This window comes from Loxodonta africana, chromosome 16, assembly GCF_030014295.1.
Source record: "Loxodonta africana isolate mLoxAfr1 chromosome 16, mLoxAfr1.hap2, whole genome shotgun sequence".
In the NCBI taxonomy this organism is placed as follows: Eukaryota; Metazoa; Chordata; class Mammalia; order Proboscidea; family Elephantidae; genus Loxodonta; species Loxodonta africana.
In genome coordinates, this window is record NC_087357.1 from 66,154,117 (window position 1) to 66,172,417 (window position 18,301).

The 18,301-nt window shown below is 39.9% G+C and overlaps 1 protein-coding gene across 2 annotated transcripts in view; it reads left to right on the top strand.

Moving 5' to 3' along the window:
* The window catches only part of MYPN (myopalladin), a 97,268-nt gene that overhangs the window by 66,639 nt on the left and 12,328 nt on the right, over positions 1-18,301 (top strand). For both annotated transcript variants that reach the window (XM_023546990.2, XM_010589166.3), the window contains exons 12-15: positions 10,517-10,738; positions 12,089-12,238; positions 13,156-13,238; positions 14,927-15,053. In XM_023546990.2, coding sequence (XP_023402758.2) covers positions 10,517-10,738; positions 12,089-12,238; positions 13,156-13,238; positions 14,927-15,053 — 582 coding nt within the window. The remainder of the gene's footprint in view (positions 1-10,516; positions 10,739-12,088; positions 12,239-13,155; positions 13,239-14,926; positions 15,054-18,301) is intronic.

Sequence of the window (18,301 nt, forward strand, 5' to 3'; positions counted from 1 at the left end):
GTAGTTTTCTTTGTAAAGGTCTTTTACGTCTCTGGTAAGATTTATTCCTAAGTATTTTATCTTTTTGGGGGCTGCTGTAAATGGTGTTGATTTGGTGATTTCCTCTTCAATGTTCCTTTTTTTGGTGTAGAGGAATCCAACTAATTTTTATATGTTTATCTTGTATCCTGATACTCTGCTGAACTCTTCTATTAGTTTCAGTAGTTTTCTTGAGGATTCTTTAGGGTTTTCTGTGTATAAGATCATGTCATCAGCAAATAGAGATACTTTTACTTCTTCCTTACCCATCTGGATGTCCTCTATTTCTTCATCTAGCCTAATTGCTCTGGCTAGGACCTCCAGCACAATGTTGAATAAGAGTGGTAACAAAGGGCATCCTTGTCTGGTTCCCGTTCTCAAGGGGACGATAGCAATCCATTTTAATCAACTGAGTAAAAAGATGAAAGCTTTTTAAAACACGCTGAAATTAAGCAAAGCTCTGGTGTTAATTGGGCATTTAAGTATAAAGTTATAAAGTAAATCTGTGCACCTCTTAGTAATTATTTACTCCTAAAATGAAACTGGGATTAAAAGTATTTTTATGCAACCTTTTTGAGGATAAAGTCTACATTTTATAGAATGTTGCATCCTCAGTGCCTGTCACAGTATTTAGCACATAATAGGTGTGTCTTGGGAGCCGTGGTGGCGCAGTGGTTCAAGCGCTTGGCTGCTAACCAAAAAGGTCAGTGGTTTGAACCTCTAAGGGAGTCTGCTTCCATCGTAAAGATTACAGCCTTGGAAACCCTGTGGGGCAGTTCTACTCTGTCCTATAGGGTCTTATGAGTCAGAATTGACTCAACAGCAGTGGATATGGTTTGGTTTTGAGGTGTGTCTTAGTTTCCTAGCGTTGCTGTAACAGAAATACCACAAGTGGGTGGCTTTAAAGAGAAGAAATTAATTTTCTCACAGTTCTGGAGGTTAAAAATTCAAACTGGGGTCTTGGCTGTGGATTTCTTCCTTATCGGAAGCCTCAGGACTTCCTTGGCTCCTGGTGATCCTCACATGGCACCTGTCTTCACTTGTCTATGTGTCCGATCTGCAGTTTTTATAACTCAGAAGTGATTAGGTTTAGGGCACACCCCACACTAGTACAGCCTCATTAACATAACACTAGATTGCATTGTGGAAAATGATTATATTACCACCTTACATCCACAAGTACAGGGGTTAGGGTTCCAACATATATTTTAAAAGAGGGCCACAATTCAGTCCATAACAAGGTACTTACTAAGAATTTGGCAGCGGGAACAGGGAGTAAATTATGGAGCCTGGCTATTTCTACTGAAGGCAGCATGTGATTATTAGATAAATAGTAAAAGAAGACACACTCTATGTATGTTAACCACCAAGTTTATCTAGGAGTCTTTTATCTGCTGTCTCCAAACTCTAGCTGTTCTTGGAATGAAAAGAGAACACTTCCTCTAACATATAAAACTTTCTTTAAGGAACTTTGTACCCAGAGTCAGTTCGGAGTACTTTGAGCAAGCTCTTCCAGCTGATTTGATCTTCTTTGATTATTTGTCCCCGAAGCCCAGACCTGGAACCCAGAGTAGAGAAGCCAGCAGTGAGCTCAGGGCAGGGAGTGTCAGGATGTTGGCCACATTTTGGAAATCCAGAGCTTTGGCAATGTCATGTCTGAGTGAGGTTATATTGTGGTTCTCAGCAGAAGAAAAGCACTCTCCACCACTCTACCAATTTGCAGAAACTTTCTCCAGATGTGTTCCAGAAATCAAAAGGTTGGGGTTGTCAAATTTTCAGCCTCAAGAAGATTATCTTAAAAGGGGGGAGGGAGGTATATTTTTAAGTGGTATATTCTTCTGAAATAATTTTTTTTTTTTAGCTTTTCATTTTCTTTCATAAAGCAAGTAGAATTCTGCACAGTTCATTTTCACTTAACGTCTTTAACTTGAGCCTAGAAAGGATGGATCATATGTCTTTGATTTGATTTCCATGCAGACCAGCTTTACACAGAAAAATGGTCTCTCTGTTGAGCATAGATGTCACCTATAAGTTGCTAACAGAAACTGCTGCTTTTTACTCACAAAGGGCACCAGGCAAGGGAAAATGGAGAACACAGCATAAATCCAGCCCTTCCACTGGCAATAGATGGGTAGTGCAAACTCTGTGCAGAACAGTGCAGAAAGCACGTTTAAATTTAACTTAAACATATTGCTTGTGTTTGCAAATTTTCTTATGAAATATGAGCCCCGTCAGTCATAACTTGGAATGACAATCTTGATTTATGTGTAATGGGTAGTATCTCTGGGATAAGCCAACTCTTAGCTTAAGCACTGCAATAAAAAACATCAATTTCTGTTTTGAGAAGATATGCATCTTTGTTAGCATCTCAGATGTAAAGGTTCAGTCCTTTAGTAACAGGCGCCAAACCTCTGCCATTTTTATCTTGCAGTTGCGTAGTTTCCTTATTCCTAAGACTCAACTTCCCAAATATTTTATAAAATCTGTCATGGAAATTCCTTGGCGTACAGTATTCTTATTTTGTTGCTCATCTGCATTTTATAAATTATATCATATAACTGTGTATTAAACAAGTGTGTTACAAAAGCAATTTTATTTTTGTCCCCCGTGAGTCCTTTGAATTTATCCTATAGGGCTAATTCTTCTCCTGCTTCTGGATGAAATGCCAGGCAGTCTTCAAACGTTTTTGGCCACTTTTGGTTAATATAAAGGTTTGTGGTTACTTTGTTGCAAAATACCATCGTGATTCAGTAATATAAAATTCCCAGTCCTCGTAGTACCCAACACTCTAATCCTCATTCGAAAATGAGACTGCCTCCCTCCCCCATCCTCCCTCCCTCGCCTTCCCCCTTCCACATCCATCCCTATCCCTTGCCCCAGGGACGGTTGCAAATGGCAAACCTAAACCCAGCAAGGAAAGTGTGGTCAGCCTCTCTCTTTTTTGCTCCCTTCTCGCCCACTTCACTAACTGCTGCTCCTGACCCTTCCCTTTCCCAAACCTGAAGGGACCTAAGCCCCTCCACAGGGACAACAGGACTGTCACAGATCCTTTGCCCTGACACCGCCTAGGAGTACGGGCCCCTCAATGCAGCCTTCAGCTTGTCCAGCAACAAAAAGCCAGCTGACTCCTTACTCTTTAGATTTCTCAGGCAGGAATCAGACACGAATCCACTGAGTCTTCCCAACTGTAGAAGATATGGCAAGCTTTCCAAGTGGTTTCATTTAATTCCTTTTCACTATACTTGAAGCGAAAGGCAGCCCCCTGGGGCTGGGGGTGGCAGTAGGAGATGCACAAACTTTAATAACTAGCTGTCTCCAAAAGTTCTCTTGCTGGATCTTCTCCCTTCTACTCCTTTGTATCTCTGGTGGAGGGGTAAGGTTTAAATCACCTAACCTGTTCTTAACCACCTGCTTTGAAATTTCCAGAGGATAGTCTGTCTTGTAACTCACTTGTTTTCTGATATCTAGCCCATCTTAGTACCTCAGCAGAAACTTCCAATTAAGATCTGATTAAAATTGTACCCTTACTAGATAGATAGATTGCTGCCATCTAGGCAACCCTGATGCATGGTGACCCTAGGTACAACAGAATGAAACATTGCCTAGTCCTGTGTCATCCTCAACAATCACTAGCACGTTCAAGTCCATCATTGTGGCTGTTGTGCCAATCCATCTCAACAAGGGCCTTCCCTGCTGTTGTTGGTCCTGTCCTTCACCAACCATGATGTCTTCTTCATCCTTCTCTTCACCAAACATGATGTCTTTCTCTACAAATTGACCTCTCCTGATGACATTTCCAAAGCAAGCTAGTTGAACAGTGTTGTGTTGTGTTCCATCAGGTTTTCATTGGCTAATTTTCATAAGTAGGTCACCAGGCCTTTCTTCCTAGTCTTAGTCTGCACCACTGAAACCTATCCGCTATGGACAACCCTGCCGTTCTTTGAAATGCCGGTGGCATAGCTTCCAGCATCACATCAACATGCAAACCACCACAGTACAACAAGCTGACAGATTGGTGGTGGATATCCTGACTACTTAATTACAAATCTAAACCTGTTACCATCAGGTTGATTCCAACTCATAGCAACCCTATAGGACAGAGTAGAACTGCCCCATTGAGCTTCCAAGGCTATAACTCATTGAATGTTCTTTTTCTATCACTTCCAAATTTGTAGTTTTGGTAAGGTACGTACCAAGAAATGTGTATGTTTATCATAAAACAGAATGTTCATATTTTCATCATACTGATTCTGTAGTTTCTTTGGTTAAACCAGTTCAGACATTTATAAATTCTGTAATGTCAAGCCCCAACGTAAAATCAAGTTCCTAAAATTAGTTGTTTGAAACCCATAGAGACAAAGTAGTATTTACAGTCTCAGCAGGCACTTGAAGGCTGTGGTCCTGAAGTATAGGTATAATTATAACTTAGCACCATGTACAATAATATTTCTTTGGGAAAATCAGTTCCTAATTTCAGTATAGAATTTCAGGAGTACATGTCCCCCTAGACTAACTCTGACAGCGTAGTTCTCCAGGAACTTAAACCAGCCCTCACCCGTCAGGCAGCAGGGTGCAACTTAAGCTGCAGAGAAGATTCTTTAGCGTGGAACAAGGACTGTGTTAGAAGAGGGGCTAGAGGTGGTATGAAATGGACTGCAAATTTGGAGACTTCAATGAAACAAGGTGAGAAGCTCTAAGAGTTCTGAGACATCTTGCCGATTGAAAACCCTAGAAATACTTCTTTTTTGTTACTCCCTTTATTTTATTCTATAGGCCTCAGTGACTGTTCTTCCTGCTTCTTTTTATCCTTCAAGTTCTTCTTTTTTCCTGGGGCTTTGGATTCAGATATGTAATATTCTGATCTGAAGCAAGCAAAGCCTTTGCAAACCTTTTCAGGAATAACTGGAAACAGACAACTGGAGAATAAAAAGAGCCTTGTATCTCACTCCCCTGTTCCCTTTTCTTTATGCTTTCCTGTAAGGAACAAGGGCCATTCATAAAGGGGTGGTAAAAGGATTGGATCCAGGAAGGACCCACATAAGATTTGTCTTTAGTCTAGAGTAAACCCAGACTCATTGTTGGCTATTTGGGGCATTTTTTCAAGGCACTAGGGCAGGGTCCTTGAGGTGAGATAGAAGCAAAAATAGGAGCGGGTTGAAGGTGGGCTGCAGACACACTGAGGGCTGGGTCTGGGAAATAACTGCAGCCCATTGTCAGGGAGGGGATGAGTTGGGAAACAAAACCTTGGAGGTTTCCCTTCTTGCCCTTGACCTTGCCAGGCTAGCCCTGCACGGGTCCTGGGAGGAAAGAGGACAATCCCTGATGGTAGAGAAGGGAGTTACTGAAGCCATCTAGTCTCCCCATAACTGCTAACAGACAGACTCAAGTTGGTGTGGTCCAAATTGGGACTTGTATTTGCTCTAATCTTGTTTCTGAAATATTAACAGAAAATATGAGAAGCACACTCAAAACTGGATATTTTCGTTAAGCACTGACGTAAGTTTAGGGAACGAGATTTTCTGTCTGATTCAAACACAGCAGGCATCCCAGGTGGTTCTCTGGGGAGCTTCCAAGATAGGTGCTGCCTGCAACCCTCACCACCATCACCACCTCCCAAATACAGGCTCAGTCAGCACCTGTAGGTACTCTTTTCCCCAAAAGCACAGGCACCCAGCCTCATGTCCCTTTCTCCACCAATGATCATAAAGCTTCAGAGAAATGGAGATCAGCCAGCCTCACAGAAAGCCTGGAGTTTCCTGAACTCTAGGATGTCTATGTGAGGTGAGAATTATGTTAATTATTCTTTTTGAATGTGATTTAAAAAATAATAAAGCTACCGTTTAGCACCTACCTCACCTGGTAAGGAGCCCTGGTGGCATAGTGGTTAAGAGCTCAGCTGCTCACCAAGAGGTCAGCGGTTTGAATCCACCAGCTGTTCCCTGGAAACCCTATGGGGCAATTCTACTCTGTCTTATAGGGTTGCTAGGAGTCTGAATCAACTTGATGGCAACAGGTTTGACTTTTTTTGTTACACAAGGTAAGAGGATAAAATGAATTGTTGGTTTTACTCCTAAGCATCCTAGAAAATAAACAAAACCCCAAATAATACCAATTTAGAAGTGTTGAGTCCAAAAACCAAATCTACTGCCAATCAGTTGATTCCAACTCATAGCAACCCTGAAGGACAGAGTAGAACTGCTCCAGAGGGTTTCCAAGGCTATAAATCTTTACCAGAGCAGACTGCCAGATCTTCCTCTCAAAGAGTGGCTGGTGGGTTCGAACCACGGACCTTTTGGTTAGCAGCTGAGTGCTTAACCACTGCACCACCAATGCTCCTCTGAAGTTTGAGTACAATTCAATAAAGAAGAAAAATATATTCCTGGGATGATTGTAAACTGGCAAGACTAGAAAATATTTCAAATTTGTGGGATTGTTTAATATATTCATGGGAAAATATAGTCATTGTGAAGTGTTAGGTTGAGTCCTGTGAAAGTGCTGATATTCTACCATTTTTGACCTACAAAAATGGCAATTTCATATAGTCCAACTGAATAGATGGATAGTTGGTTGCGCTAATTAACTTTTTTTTTTTTAACTTCCATAGTGTGGAAGATGTTCTTAATACTTTTAAACTGAATTAGGTGCAAGAATTCAGTGACATTATTGGAGGTGAACAATCCTTTGCTTTGACTGGTTTGAATTATCTGATTAAAAATTAATAAGCTGTACTAGAGAGTCATCATTTTTTTCCACCCTAAAAGACCTGAGGACTTACTTTGCTTACCAAGAATGAGATGTGGCTCTAGGGGTGGGTTTAAAATTGGTTCCAAGAAATTGAAGCCCAGAAACACTTGGTTTTCGTGTTTCCTGTTGCCATTCCACTCCTATTAAGATGAGAGTATGTGTAAGACAATAGCTAGAGAAAGTGAGTAATGTGATTTAATAGCTTGGAAACACATCTATGAATCCCAAACCCAGTTACTCTGCCGGTGATTGGGCAGGTACATATCATCCACATGCTTCTAAATTCTATTTCAGGAGTATCCCAGTACCCGCTCCATGGAGCCCACCTAGGTTATACAATCATGGTTGACTAGAGCCACATGTTTAACTAAAGATCTCACCTCACCCCAAGCGCATGGCTGCACATTCCTCAGAGATGTGGTAGTGTGGGAACAAGTGATTGCCTCCATGTCATTCATGTATTTACTCATCCTTCTCAGGCTTACTGTGCAGGCACCATTCCAGGTGTTTTTTATATAGTGGAAAGCAACACAAACAAAGTCCCTGCTTTTGTGGAGCTGACATTCTAATGATTAGAGATAATCATTCAATCAATAAGCAAATAACAAAAATCTGAGAGAGCAGCCAGTGCTAGTTAGAGGTTTAGAATAGGGAGTTACTTTAGATGATGAAGTGGCCTGGGGAAGCCACTTTGGGGAGGTGACTCTTACGCTGAGATTTGAAGAAGAAGAAGCCAGCTATGGGAAGCACTCCAGGCTGGCATGAAGGTCTTGGGGCTAGAGCTGGCTCAGTGTGCTCAAGAATTAACAAAAGGACACAATGGCTGGAGTATAGACACAAGGCGAAGTCCAAGAGTTTGGCATAATCCCAGATGTTCAGGGCTTTATCAGTCAGAGTAAAGAGTTGTACTTTCTTGTATGTACGTCGGGAAGCCGTTGGAGTTAAAGCAGAACAATTTTTAAAAGATTGACCTGGTTACAGAGTAGAATTGATTTCAAGGGAGGCAGGGTGGAAGCAGGGAGATATTCTAAGAGGAAACTGCAGTAGTTCAGATGAAATTGATACTACCTTGAACTAAGGTGGCAGAGATGAAGGTGAAGGCTTTGGAATATATTTTGAGGGTACAGTTGACGGTATTTGCTGATGGATAGAATATGGCGGGAAGAGGGAGTGAGAGGAATCCAGGATAATTCCCAGACTTAGGACTTAATGCACTGGAAGTATGGTCCACAGACCTGTGCCAGTCTGCGAACTGTTACCACTTCACCTTGAGATAAGAATAGAAAGTGACAATAATCATTTAGAAATTTTTATGGCAATTAGATGGAGAAATTTTTGACTGTTAACAGAGCTTATATTTTTATTTCATTTTTATAGTAATTCCTTTTTTTTTTTTCTATCTTATAAAAGTACCAGTTAGAGTGTTTTTAAAACCTGGCTTTTTTACCATAGATAGTGTGAGACAGACTGGCTTAACCAAGTGGATGAACAGTGGTGCCATTCCTGATATGGGAAGGAACAGCATAGGAGCACCTTTGGGGAGAGAAATCAAATGTATTATTTGGCCATGCTAAGTTCAAGGTGCCCATTGGGTACCCAAGCCATGAGGTGGAGTTGTCGTTGTTGTTGTTATTGTTAGTTGCTGTCAAGGCAACCCCATGGGTGCAGAGTAGAACTGCTCCATAGAGTTTTCAAGGTTATGATCTTTAGGAAGCAGGTTGCAGGGCTTTCTTCCAAGGTGCCTCTAGGTGGGTTCAAACCACCAACCTTTCAGCTAGTAGTCAAGTGCTTAAACATTTGCAACACCCAGGGACTTGATGGAAAGTAGATCATTGGATATATGATTCTGGAATTTGAGGAGAGATTAGGCTTGGAGATTGAATAAGTATGCTGAAAGGATGCAACCCTGACACACACCTTTCTTGACGTTAAACCACGCAGTATCCCCTTGCTCTGTTTGAACAACTGCCTGTTGGTCTATGTACAGGTTCCTCATGAGCACAATTAAATGTTCTGGAATTCCCATTCTTCACAATGTCATCCATAATGTGTTATGATCCACACAGTCAAATGCCTTTGCGTAGAATATAAAACACAGGTAAACAACTTTCTGTTATTCTCTGCTTTCAGCCAGAATCCATTTTACATCAGCAATGATACCCCTTGATCCATGTCCTCTTCTGAATCCAGCTTGAATTTCTGACAGTTTCCTGTTGATTATACTGCTGCAACTGCTTTTGAATGATCTTCAGCAAAATTTTACTTGTGTGTAATATTAATGACGTTGCTCAATAATTTCCGCATTCTGTTGGATCACCTTTCTTTGGAATGGGCACAGATATGAATCTCTTCTAGTCAGTTGGCCAGGTAGTGAGTGGTCTTCCAAATTTCATAGCATAGATGATGAGCACTTCAGCGCTGCATCCATTTTTTGAAACATCTCAGCTGGTATTCTGTCAATTCTTGGAGCTTTGTTTTTTGCCAATGCCTTCAGTGCAGCTTGGACCTCTTCCTTCAGTACCATCAGTTCTTGACCATATGCTGCCTCCTCAAATGGCTGAACGTTGGCCAGTTCTTTTTGGTACAGTGACTCTGTGTATTCGTTTCATCTTCTTTTGATGCTTCCTGCATCATTTAGTATTTTCCCCCACAGAATCCTTCAATATTGCAACTCAAAACTTGAATTTTTTCTTCAGTTCTTCAGCTTGAGAAATGCGGGTGAGTTCTTCTCTTTTGGTTTTCTATCTCCAGCTCTTTGCACATGTCATTATAATAGTTCATCTTCTTGAGCCACCCTATGAAATCTGTTCAACTCTTTTCCTTCATCATTTCTTCCTTTTGCTTTAGCTACTCTACATTCAAGAATAAATTTCAGAGCCTTTTCTGACATCCATTTTGGTCTTTTCTTTCTTTCCTGTTTTTTTAATGATCTTTTGCATTCTTCACATATGATGTCCTTGATGTCATTCCACAACTCATCTGGTCTTCCGGTTATTAGTGTTCAATGTGTCAATTCTATATACTCAAGTTTTTACTATGGCTCTTGTGGATTTGTTCTAATTTTCTTCAACTTCAGCTTGCAGATAAGCAGTTGTTGGTCTGTTCCACAGTGGGCCCTGGTCTTGTTCCAACTGATGATATGGAGCTTTTAATCGTCTCTTTCCATGGATGTAGTCGATTTGATTTCTGTGTATTCCATCTTGTGAGGTCCATGTATATAGTCGCTGTTTATGTTGGTGAAAAAAGTATTTGCAATGAAGAAGTTGCTGGTCTTGCAGAATTCTATCATGCTATCTCCAGTGTCGTTTCTATCACCAACGCCATATTTTCCAACTGCCAGTCCTTCTTCTTTGTTTCCAATTTTTACATTCCAGTTGAGAATACCCAGTACCCAGTGCTGTCGAGTCGATTCCGACTCAAAGCAACCCTATATAGCCCTGTAAAATACTATATAGGAAGTTCTACATATTGAAGTGGACTTAATAGTATTATATTCCATCTTTATTCTATTTCCTACAGGATTGCACTAGTGCTTCATGCTCAAGGTGAGGAATCAGGGTTCATTAAGGCAGTTTGAGATTATAGTAGAGACACTTAAATCTACTTTAGTGCTCCATGGTGAGGAACTCAAAATGAAACATGCCTGGTTTATTGGGGTTCCAACTTAAAGAATTGCATCTCCAGATTATACTTGTGGACAAATTCTTCCTCATCCACAGAAACTGAAATTGAAACATGTTTGTCATTTTGACAGGAATACAAAATTTCAAGCTTTGAGCAGAGGCTGATGAATGAGATAGAGTTTCGCTTGGAACGTACCCCAGTTGATGAATCAGATGATGAAATCCAACATGATGAGATCCCCACGGGCAAGTGTATTGCTCCCATCTTTGACAAAAGACTCAAGCACTTCCGGGTCACAGAAGGCTCTCCGGTCACATTCACCTGCAAAATTGTTGGAATACCTGTTCCAAAGGTAGGGGAAAATGATAAGTCAGTTGGCCAACCAACAGCCCAGACTCTTGAGTGCCTTCAAGAAAGTCTTACCAGACTCTAGTTAAGCATCTACAGAGGGAGTAAAAACCAATACCAGAAAATTAGCAAAGCTCAGACAATTTGACTAAAAGAAGACCGTCAGGAATAAACAAAAAAAACAAAACAAACCCACTGCCGCTGAGTCAATTCTGACTCATAGCGACCCTGTAGGACAGAGTAGAACTGCCCCATAGAGTTTCTAAGGAGCGCCTAGCGGATTCAAACTGCTGAACTCTTGGTTAGCAGCCATAGCACTTAACCACTACACCACTAGGGTATCCTCATCAGGAATAGAATTGTTAAATAGGCCAAAAAGAAATCTGACTGTGGGCAAGTGAGAATTTTAATAAAAATGTAAGATAAATTTCTTAGCAATGATTCCATATTTTGGGCTATTAATTCTCTCAGTCATCAAATTTTCCAAACTGATATTTTTCCATTTACTATTTATTGAACGTCCACAGAGTACCTGTTGTACTCAGTGAACTATATTTGTACCATGACTATTAGATCAGTAAATTCCAAAAATGTCATATCATTATTGCAGTCTGCTGAAAAATCTTCTGAGTCACCAGGTTTTTTGGCAGCCAGCTGAGAAAAGGATTTACACCCAGTGTGGGCTGTGGCAGGGCATCTCTCCACTCTGTTTTCACAAACATTAGCATGGCGTTATCATGTATAGTTAGGTAACCAGGAGACATAGAGGAGGGCAGCTGCGACCAGTACTTTATCCCCCTGGTCTTTGAGAGATCTTGACACATGCAGAACTTAACATGAAAAAATAACATTTAAATTTTAGCTCCATGAAAAATTTAGTGAGTTAATTCTACAAGATATAATGAAACCTACTACCCTTTCAAGGAAGGTGAGCTCTTCTAGACCCTGGGATTTGCAACTACAGGAGACTCGAGCTTATAAATAGGGTAGTGGGAAAAGATCCAGGTTCCTGGTTTTCATTATTTTGCCTCTGAGGAAACATCAACGTGGCTTTTTAATTAATCATTAAAAAAAAAAAAATTTTTTTTTTAATCATTATTAAGTACCATAAAAAAAAAAAGTCAAAAACTTTCATCTAAATTATATTGGACTTCTGGCTTACATATTGCATATGTACGAGTAAAGAGATATTATAATGTCTTTTCAAATAAGATTTACAATTTTTTAAGTGCGTCATAAGGGTCACTGGTTGTAGAGATGGCAATTTGCCCATGCCTCACTCTGCTCCCTACTTCATTGTCCTCTAAAGATGTATAAAACAGGGTATATTCTTCTTGATTATCTTTCATTTCAGGTTTACTGGTTCAAAGATGGAAAGCAGATTTCTAAGAGAAATGGGCAGTGCAAAATGAGGAGAGAAGGAGATGGGACGTGTTCTCTGCACATTGAGTCCACCACCAGTGACGACGATGGCAACTACACCATCATGGCTGCCAACCCCCAGGTGGAGAGGCAGGGTTCCGCGCTGTGCAACACTCTGAGGAAAGAGCAGTTGATGTCATTGTGAATGAAACCTTGAGATGTGCGAGTTATTAAGGATTGCTGAGGAGAATTAATGAGCAGCGTTGTGACCGTGTGTAACCAGAGCACAGTGTCACAAATTAAAAGACCAGTTAGCCATTAACGAGTCACTCACCCTTCAACCTTTGTCAGTAGACATTGGTAGTACCCATTCACTACGTGCACCTCCCAGACCTGTGGGGCTAAATCTTGTATTTATCAGTTCATTGACTCTTTTGAAGAATATATTTTCTATCAAAGAATGGTTTGCTGTTTTTGTTTTTTAGAGACAAGGCAAATTATTTCACAAAGACTGTGACTGTCCCTCAAACTCATAACATCCTTTTTTTTTTTTTTAATTGTGTTGGAAAGCCATAATTTCACTTTCCTTTTCTGAATGAGGCCAAGACTTAAAATTCTTCTGAAAGATATGGCAGAGTAAATGTCTTCAACAATTATTAGGACAGGAAGTGCAGAACTGTAATTCCTACTCTCATCCACTCGTCATATCGCAGGGTTAGTTTTGAAGATAATTTCTGTTGAGCAAAAAATAAAATGCTTGGCCGGTCTCTCTCTGCCTGTGACTGCAAATAACGTTAACTGCACGATAATTCAATTTTTTTTTTTTTTTTTTTACATTTTTCCTTTGTTCTTTTCTCAGCTTAAAAGGAAAGGTCATCACAATATTCTTTAACGGTGACTTTAAGGGGTCACATTTTATCACTTTCATTAAAAAAAAAAAAACTCGTAATAATTAACCAAAAGATTCATAATATTCTGGTTCAGAAAAAATTTATATAATTTTTTTTTAATGTGGGATTCTTCTCATTTTAATCTTCTTGTCTGTTTTCGGTTCCTCAGGGGAGAATCAGTTGTTCTGGCCACTTAATGGTACAGAGTTTGCCCATTCGTTGTCGACTAACTACTGCTGGTCAGTCTCACAGGTAAAGTCGATTAGAATCCCCTTCCCTAGCACCTTCCACCACAATCGGCACCAAAGTAGAACATCTACAAATTGTTACTCAATATGTGGCCCTCTAACTTACTCAACATGTGGCCCTCTGCCAGCATTAGCATCATCTGGGAGCTTGTTAGAAATGCAGAGTCCCAGGCCCCAACCCAGATCTACTGGACCAGAATTCGCATTTTAATAACATCCTCAGGTGTTTCATAAGCACATTAAGTTTGAGAATCATTGGCCTACAGCACACTTTCAGTGTTTCGGAATATTTGTAACCATGTGCACACAACATATAAATAAAATAGTTTAATTTATATGGGCTTAAATTACCAGCATCTTTAATAAAACAAAAGTGATTTATATTAATAATGTTAAAATATATATATATTTTTTTTTTGCTTGATAGCCCACGTGTCTCCAGTATAACAGCTGGTTTTCTTCCTTTCTGACTTTACTAACCACTAAGAAGAAAGAGGAGCCCTGGTTAAGAGCTTGGCTGCTAACCAAAAAGTCAGCAGTTCGAATCCACCAGGCACTCCTTGGAAACCCCATGGGGCAGTTGCACTCTGTCCTGTAGGGTCACTGTGAGTCAGAATCAACTCAACAGCAACGGGTTTGTTTTGTCTGTTTAGTTTTTTTGTTTTGGGGGGATTTAAGAAAAAAGAGCCTGGCTTCCTCTTGAGTCTCCTGGTGCCGCAAAGCCTTAGCAAAACGTTCCATAGTTGCTGACGTGGATGAATTAAATGCGACTTACCAAAGGAACAAAAATAGTGACCCATGTTTCAGATACAGTATTTCACCACCGTTGCAACTATAACTTCTTTTTTTTTAAAGAACAGCTGTTACTGTTGATCAGTCTTAATCCAGTTTAAGTTCATAGTCATCTTTAATAATTTATAGTCAGGTTAAATTTTATTACTCAGAGACATGGGGATTGCAGCTGCCTTGTTCTGAGTAATAAACAGGACTTCTCTTTTGGCTCCCATTTCAAGTTCGGATTAAATACTGATGTATTTGTTTATTTTGAAGACTTTTGAACAACTGGTCAAACCCATGGAGAGGGGAGCTGAACCATTTAACCCAGAATGACTTCAGAGAGAAAGACGCTAAAGCCTGTTTATTTGATTATAGAGCTCACAAGATAATCCTACAGTATATGAGATACTTACCACTTTGTTTTTTTATACCAGCTCCACACCATTATCTTTACTATTTGCAATAACCTCTCCTCACCACACACAAAAAAAACTGTTCTCCAGACCCCATCCGAAATCCAAACCAGTAGCCATCGAGTCAGTTCTGATTCATGGTGACTCCATGTGTGTCAGAGTAGAACTGTGTTCTTTAGGGTTTTCAGTGGCTGGTTTTTCAGTAGCAGATTGCCAGGCCTTTCTTCTGAGGTGTTTCTGGGTGTATTTGAACCACTAATCTTTCAATTAGCAGCCCAGCTCATTAACAGTTTGCACCACCCAGGGACTCCCCAGGCCCCATAAGCCAAAAAAAAAAAAAAAAAAAGCCCATTGCCGTGGAGTCAATTCCAACTCATAGCAACCCTACAGGATGGAGTAGAACTGTTCCCTAAGGTTTCCAATAACCATGCGTAACTGCCTATTGTCATAAATTTGTAAATTGGTTTCTATGTTTAATGCCTGAACGTGCTGCTTGTTACAGGGGAAGGTCCCGAGTGCAAGAAAGAGACAAAGAGCCCCTACAAGAACGTTTTTTCCGACCACATTTCCTACAGGCTCCTGGGGATATGGTAGCTCACGAGGGACGCCTCTGTCGGCTGGACTGTAAGGTAGACTCTAGTACCTATCTTTGATTCCAGATCTGTTTATATTTTACATTTGTTTGTTTGCATTTTTTCTTTTAATTTATTTTGTGGTATTTTTTCAGGGAATGGGGAGATAGGGAAGGGAGGGAATTTTTTTTCATAAAGCTGTTTGGAATATTTAGTATTTATTTTTTAACCAAATGACAATATTTCATGAAATTTTTTATCTGTCTCTATATGGCACAAACAGTTAAGCATTTGACTACTAGCCAAAGGGTTGGCCATTCAAACTCACCCAGAGGTGCTCACAAGATAGGCCTGTCAATCTGCTTCTGAGAGGTCACAGCCTTTGAAATTTCTAAGGAACAGTTTTACTCTGATACACATAAAGTCACCATGAATCAGAATCAACTTGATGGCAGGCAACTAATAACATCAAAATCTTAATAAAAATTACATAAGTACCATATCAAGTTAACTCTGTATTTTTAAAAGATAACCAAAGAGGTGACATTATTCAGGCATTTTCCACATGGTGCCTGTGAAGTCTTTTTACTATAAAGCTAAAAGTGTGATTTTGCATCCTTGGAGTGAATTGTTATATGTCAGGGTTGTATCCTTTCACCATACTTATTCAATCTGTATGCTGAGCAAATAACCTGAGAAGCGGGGCTATATGAAGGAGAATGTGGCATCAGGAATGAAGAAGACTCAATAACGACCTACAATATGCAGATGACACAACCTTGCTTGCTAGAAGTGAAGAGGCCTTGAAGCAATTACTGATAAAGATCAAAGACAATAGGCTTTGAGGACGGTGCAGGACCAGGCAGTGTTTTTTTCTTTTGTACATGGGGTCACTATGAGTCTAAACCAACTCAACGGAACCTAACAACAACAGCCTTTGAAAGAATTATATAAAGATGTCTCCAGAGCAAGTTATGAAAACAGAAGTTGGTTTTTCATACTAACCAATGTCCATCACCTTTAGCTATTCTACATTCTAATTCTTCCACCAGAAAGTAGGCCCCCAGTTGAGCAGAATGGATAGCTGTCAGTATGAAGGGAAACTTAAATCATATCTTCTGCCCCAGACAAAGATGCAGAATGCTTTGGAAATTTTTGGTGTGAATTAGTGAAGGCTTGAGGTTAAGCATTCATAACGAGTCCACTTCTATTGGTAGCCCTTGTTCTTCCGATGGCTGCTTGAATAATATCCAGGATTGTTACTTTCACCACCCTAAACTCTAAAAGATACAGATGCCTGAGTCCTAGCCCTAGAGATTCAGATTTGATAAGTGGGTAATGGGAGTTTTAAAAGCTCTCCAGGGATTATAATATGCAGCAAAGTTTGAGGCCACTGGTTTAATATCTCTCCTTTCTCTTGGCTACATCATTGCTTATTAGGTATGTAAGCAATAATAGTCTCTGAAATTAATGTTGCAAACCTATTTTATTATTTATTTAGCTTTTTAATTTTTATTTGTTGTAATGTAGGATAACATTTCACCACTTATCTGTCAGTTTGGGGAAGGAATGGGAATCCCAGAATACTTCATTGTGCTCATACAGAACCTGTACATAGACCAAGAAGCAGTCACTCGAACATAACAAGGGGATACCGTGTGGTTTAAAATCAGGAAAGGTATGTGTCAGGGTTGTACCTTTTCACCATATCTGGTCAATCTGTATGCTGAGTAAATAATCCAAGAAGCTGGACTGTACAAAGAAGAGCAGGGCATCAGAATTGGAAAAAGACTCGTTAGCAACCTGAGATATCCAGATGACACAACCTTGCTTGCTGAAAGTGAAGAGGACTTGAAGCACTAACTGATGAAGATCAAAGACTACAGCCTTCAGTATGGATTACTCCTCAACATAAGGAAAACAAAAATCCTCACAGCTGGACCAATGAGCAACATCATGATAAAGGGAGAAAAGACTGAAGTTGTCAAGGATTTCATTTTACTTGGATTCACAATCAACACCCATGGAAGCAGCAGTCAAGAAATCAAACAACATATTACATTGGGCAAATCTGCAGCAAAAGACTTCTTTAAAGAGTTAAAAAGGAAAGATGTCACTTTGAGAACTAAGATGTGCTTGACCCAAGCCATGGTATTTTCAGTCGCCTCATATGTATGAAAAGTTGGACAATGAATAAGGAAGACTGGAGAAGAATTGATGCATTTGAACTATGGTGTTGGAGAATAATATTGGATATACCATGGAATGCCAGAAGAATGAACAAATCTGTCTTGGAAGAAGTCAGCTAGAATGCTCCTTAGAAGTGAGGATGGCAAGACTTCTTCTCACGTACTTTGGACATACTATCAGGAGGGACCAGACCCTGGAGGGATATCATGTGTGGTAAAGCGGAGGGTCTGAAAAAGAGGAAGACTCTTGATGAGATGGATTGACACAGTGGCTATAACAATGGGCTGAAATATAACAAGGACTGTGAGGCTGGTGCAAGACTGGGCAATGTTTCATTCTGTTACACATAGGGTCGCTATGAGTCAGAACCAGCTCGACAGCATCTAACAACAACAGAATAAAATTAGATTAATTATGACTTGAATTGGAATCCAAATACCATACAGTTTAAATTCAGGCAGTATGAATGGATAAGCAAAATGTGATATATGCATAGAAAGGAATATTACTCAGCCATAAAGAGGAATGAAGTCCTGATGCCTGCCACAATATGGATGAACCCTGAGGACATTATGCTGAGCAAAATACGTCAGACACAAAAGGACAAATACTGTATGCTGTTATATGAAATAAGCAAATATGTGGAAGCCAAAAGTAATTATTGGTTACCAGGGGCAGGAAGGAGGGGGAAGCAGGGGGTTTTAGCTTGGAACATTGTAGCTATGTTAATGGTGGTGGAATAGTTTGGAAAAAGAGATTGAAAATCAGTGAGCAACTTGAAGAATGTAATCACTATCACCAAAGTGTACAAGTAGAAATTGATAAAGTGTCGTTATGTGTAGATTATAATAAAAAAAAATTCATGCAGCAATAAATATATAAAATATACTAAGTGAAATAACTGTGTAGTCAATTTTGACTGCGCCTCAGTTGTATTTATAGCTCAAAGATAAAGCATGACATATATGGAATATATGTTGTTGTTTGGTGCTGTCAAGTTAATTGTGACTCAGTGTCCCCATGTGACAGAGTAGAACTGCTCCATAGGGTTTCCTAGGCTATAATCTTTACAGGAAGAGATTGCCAGGTGTTTTCTCCCACAGAGCCACTGAGTG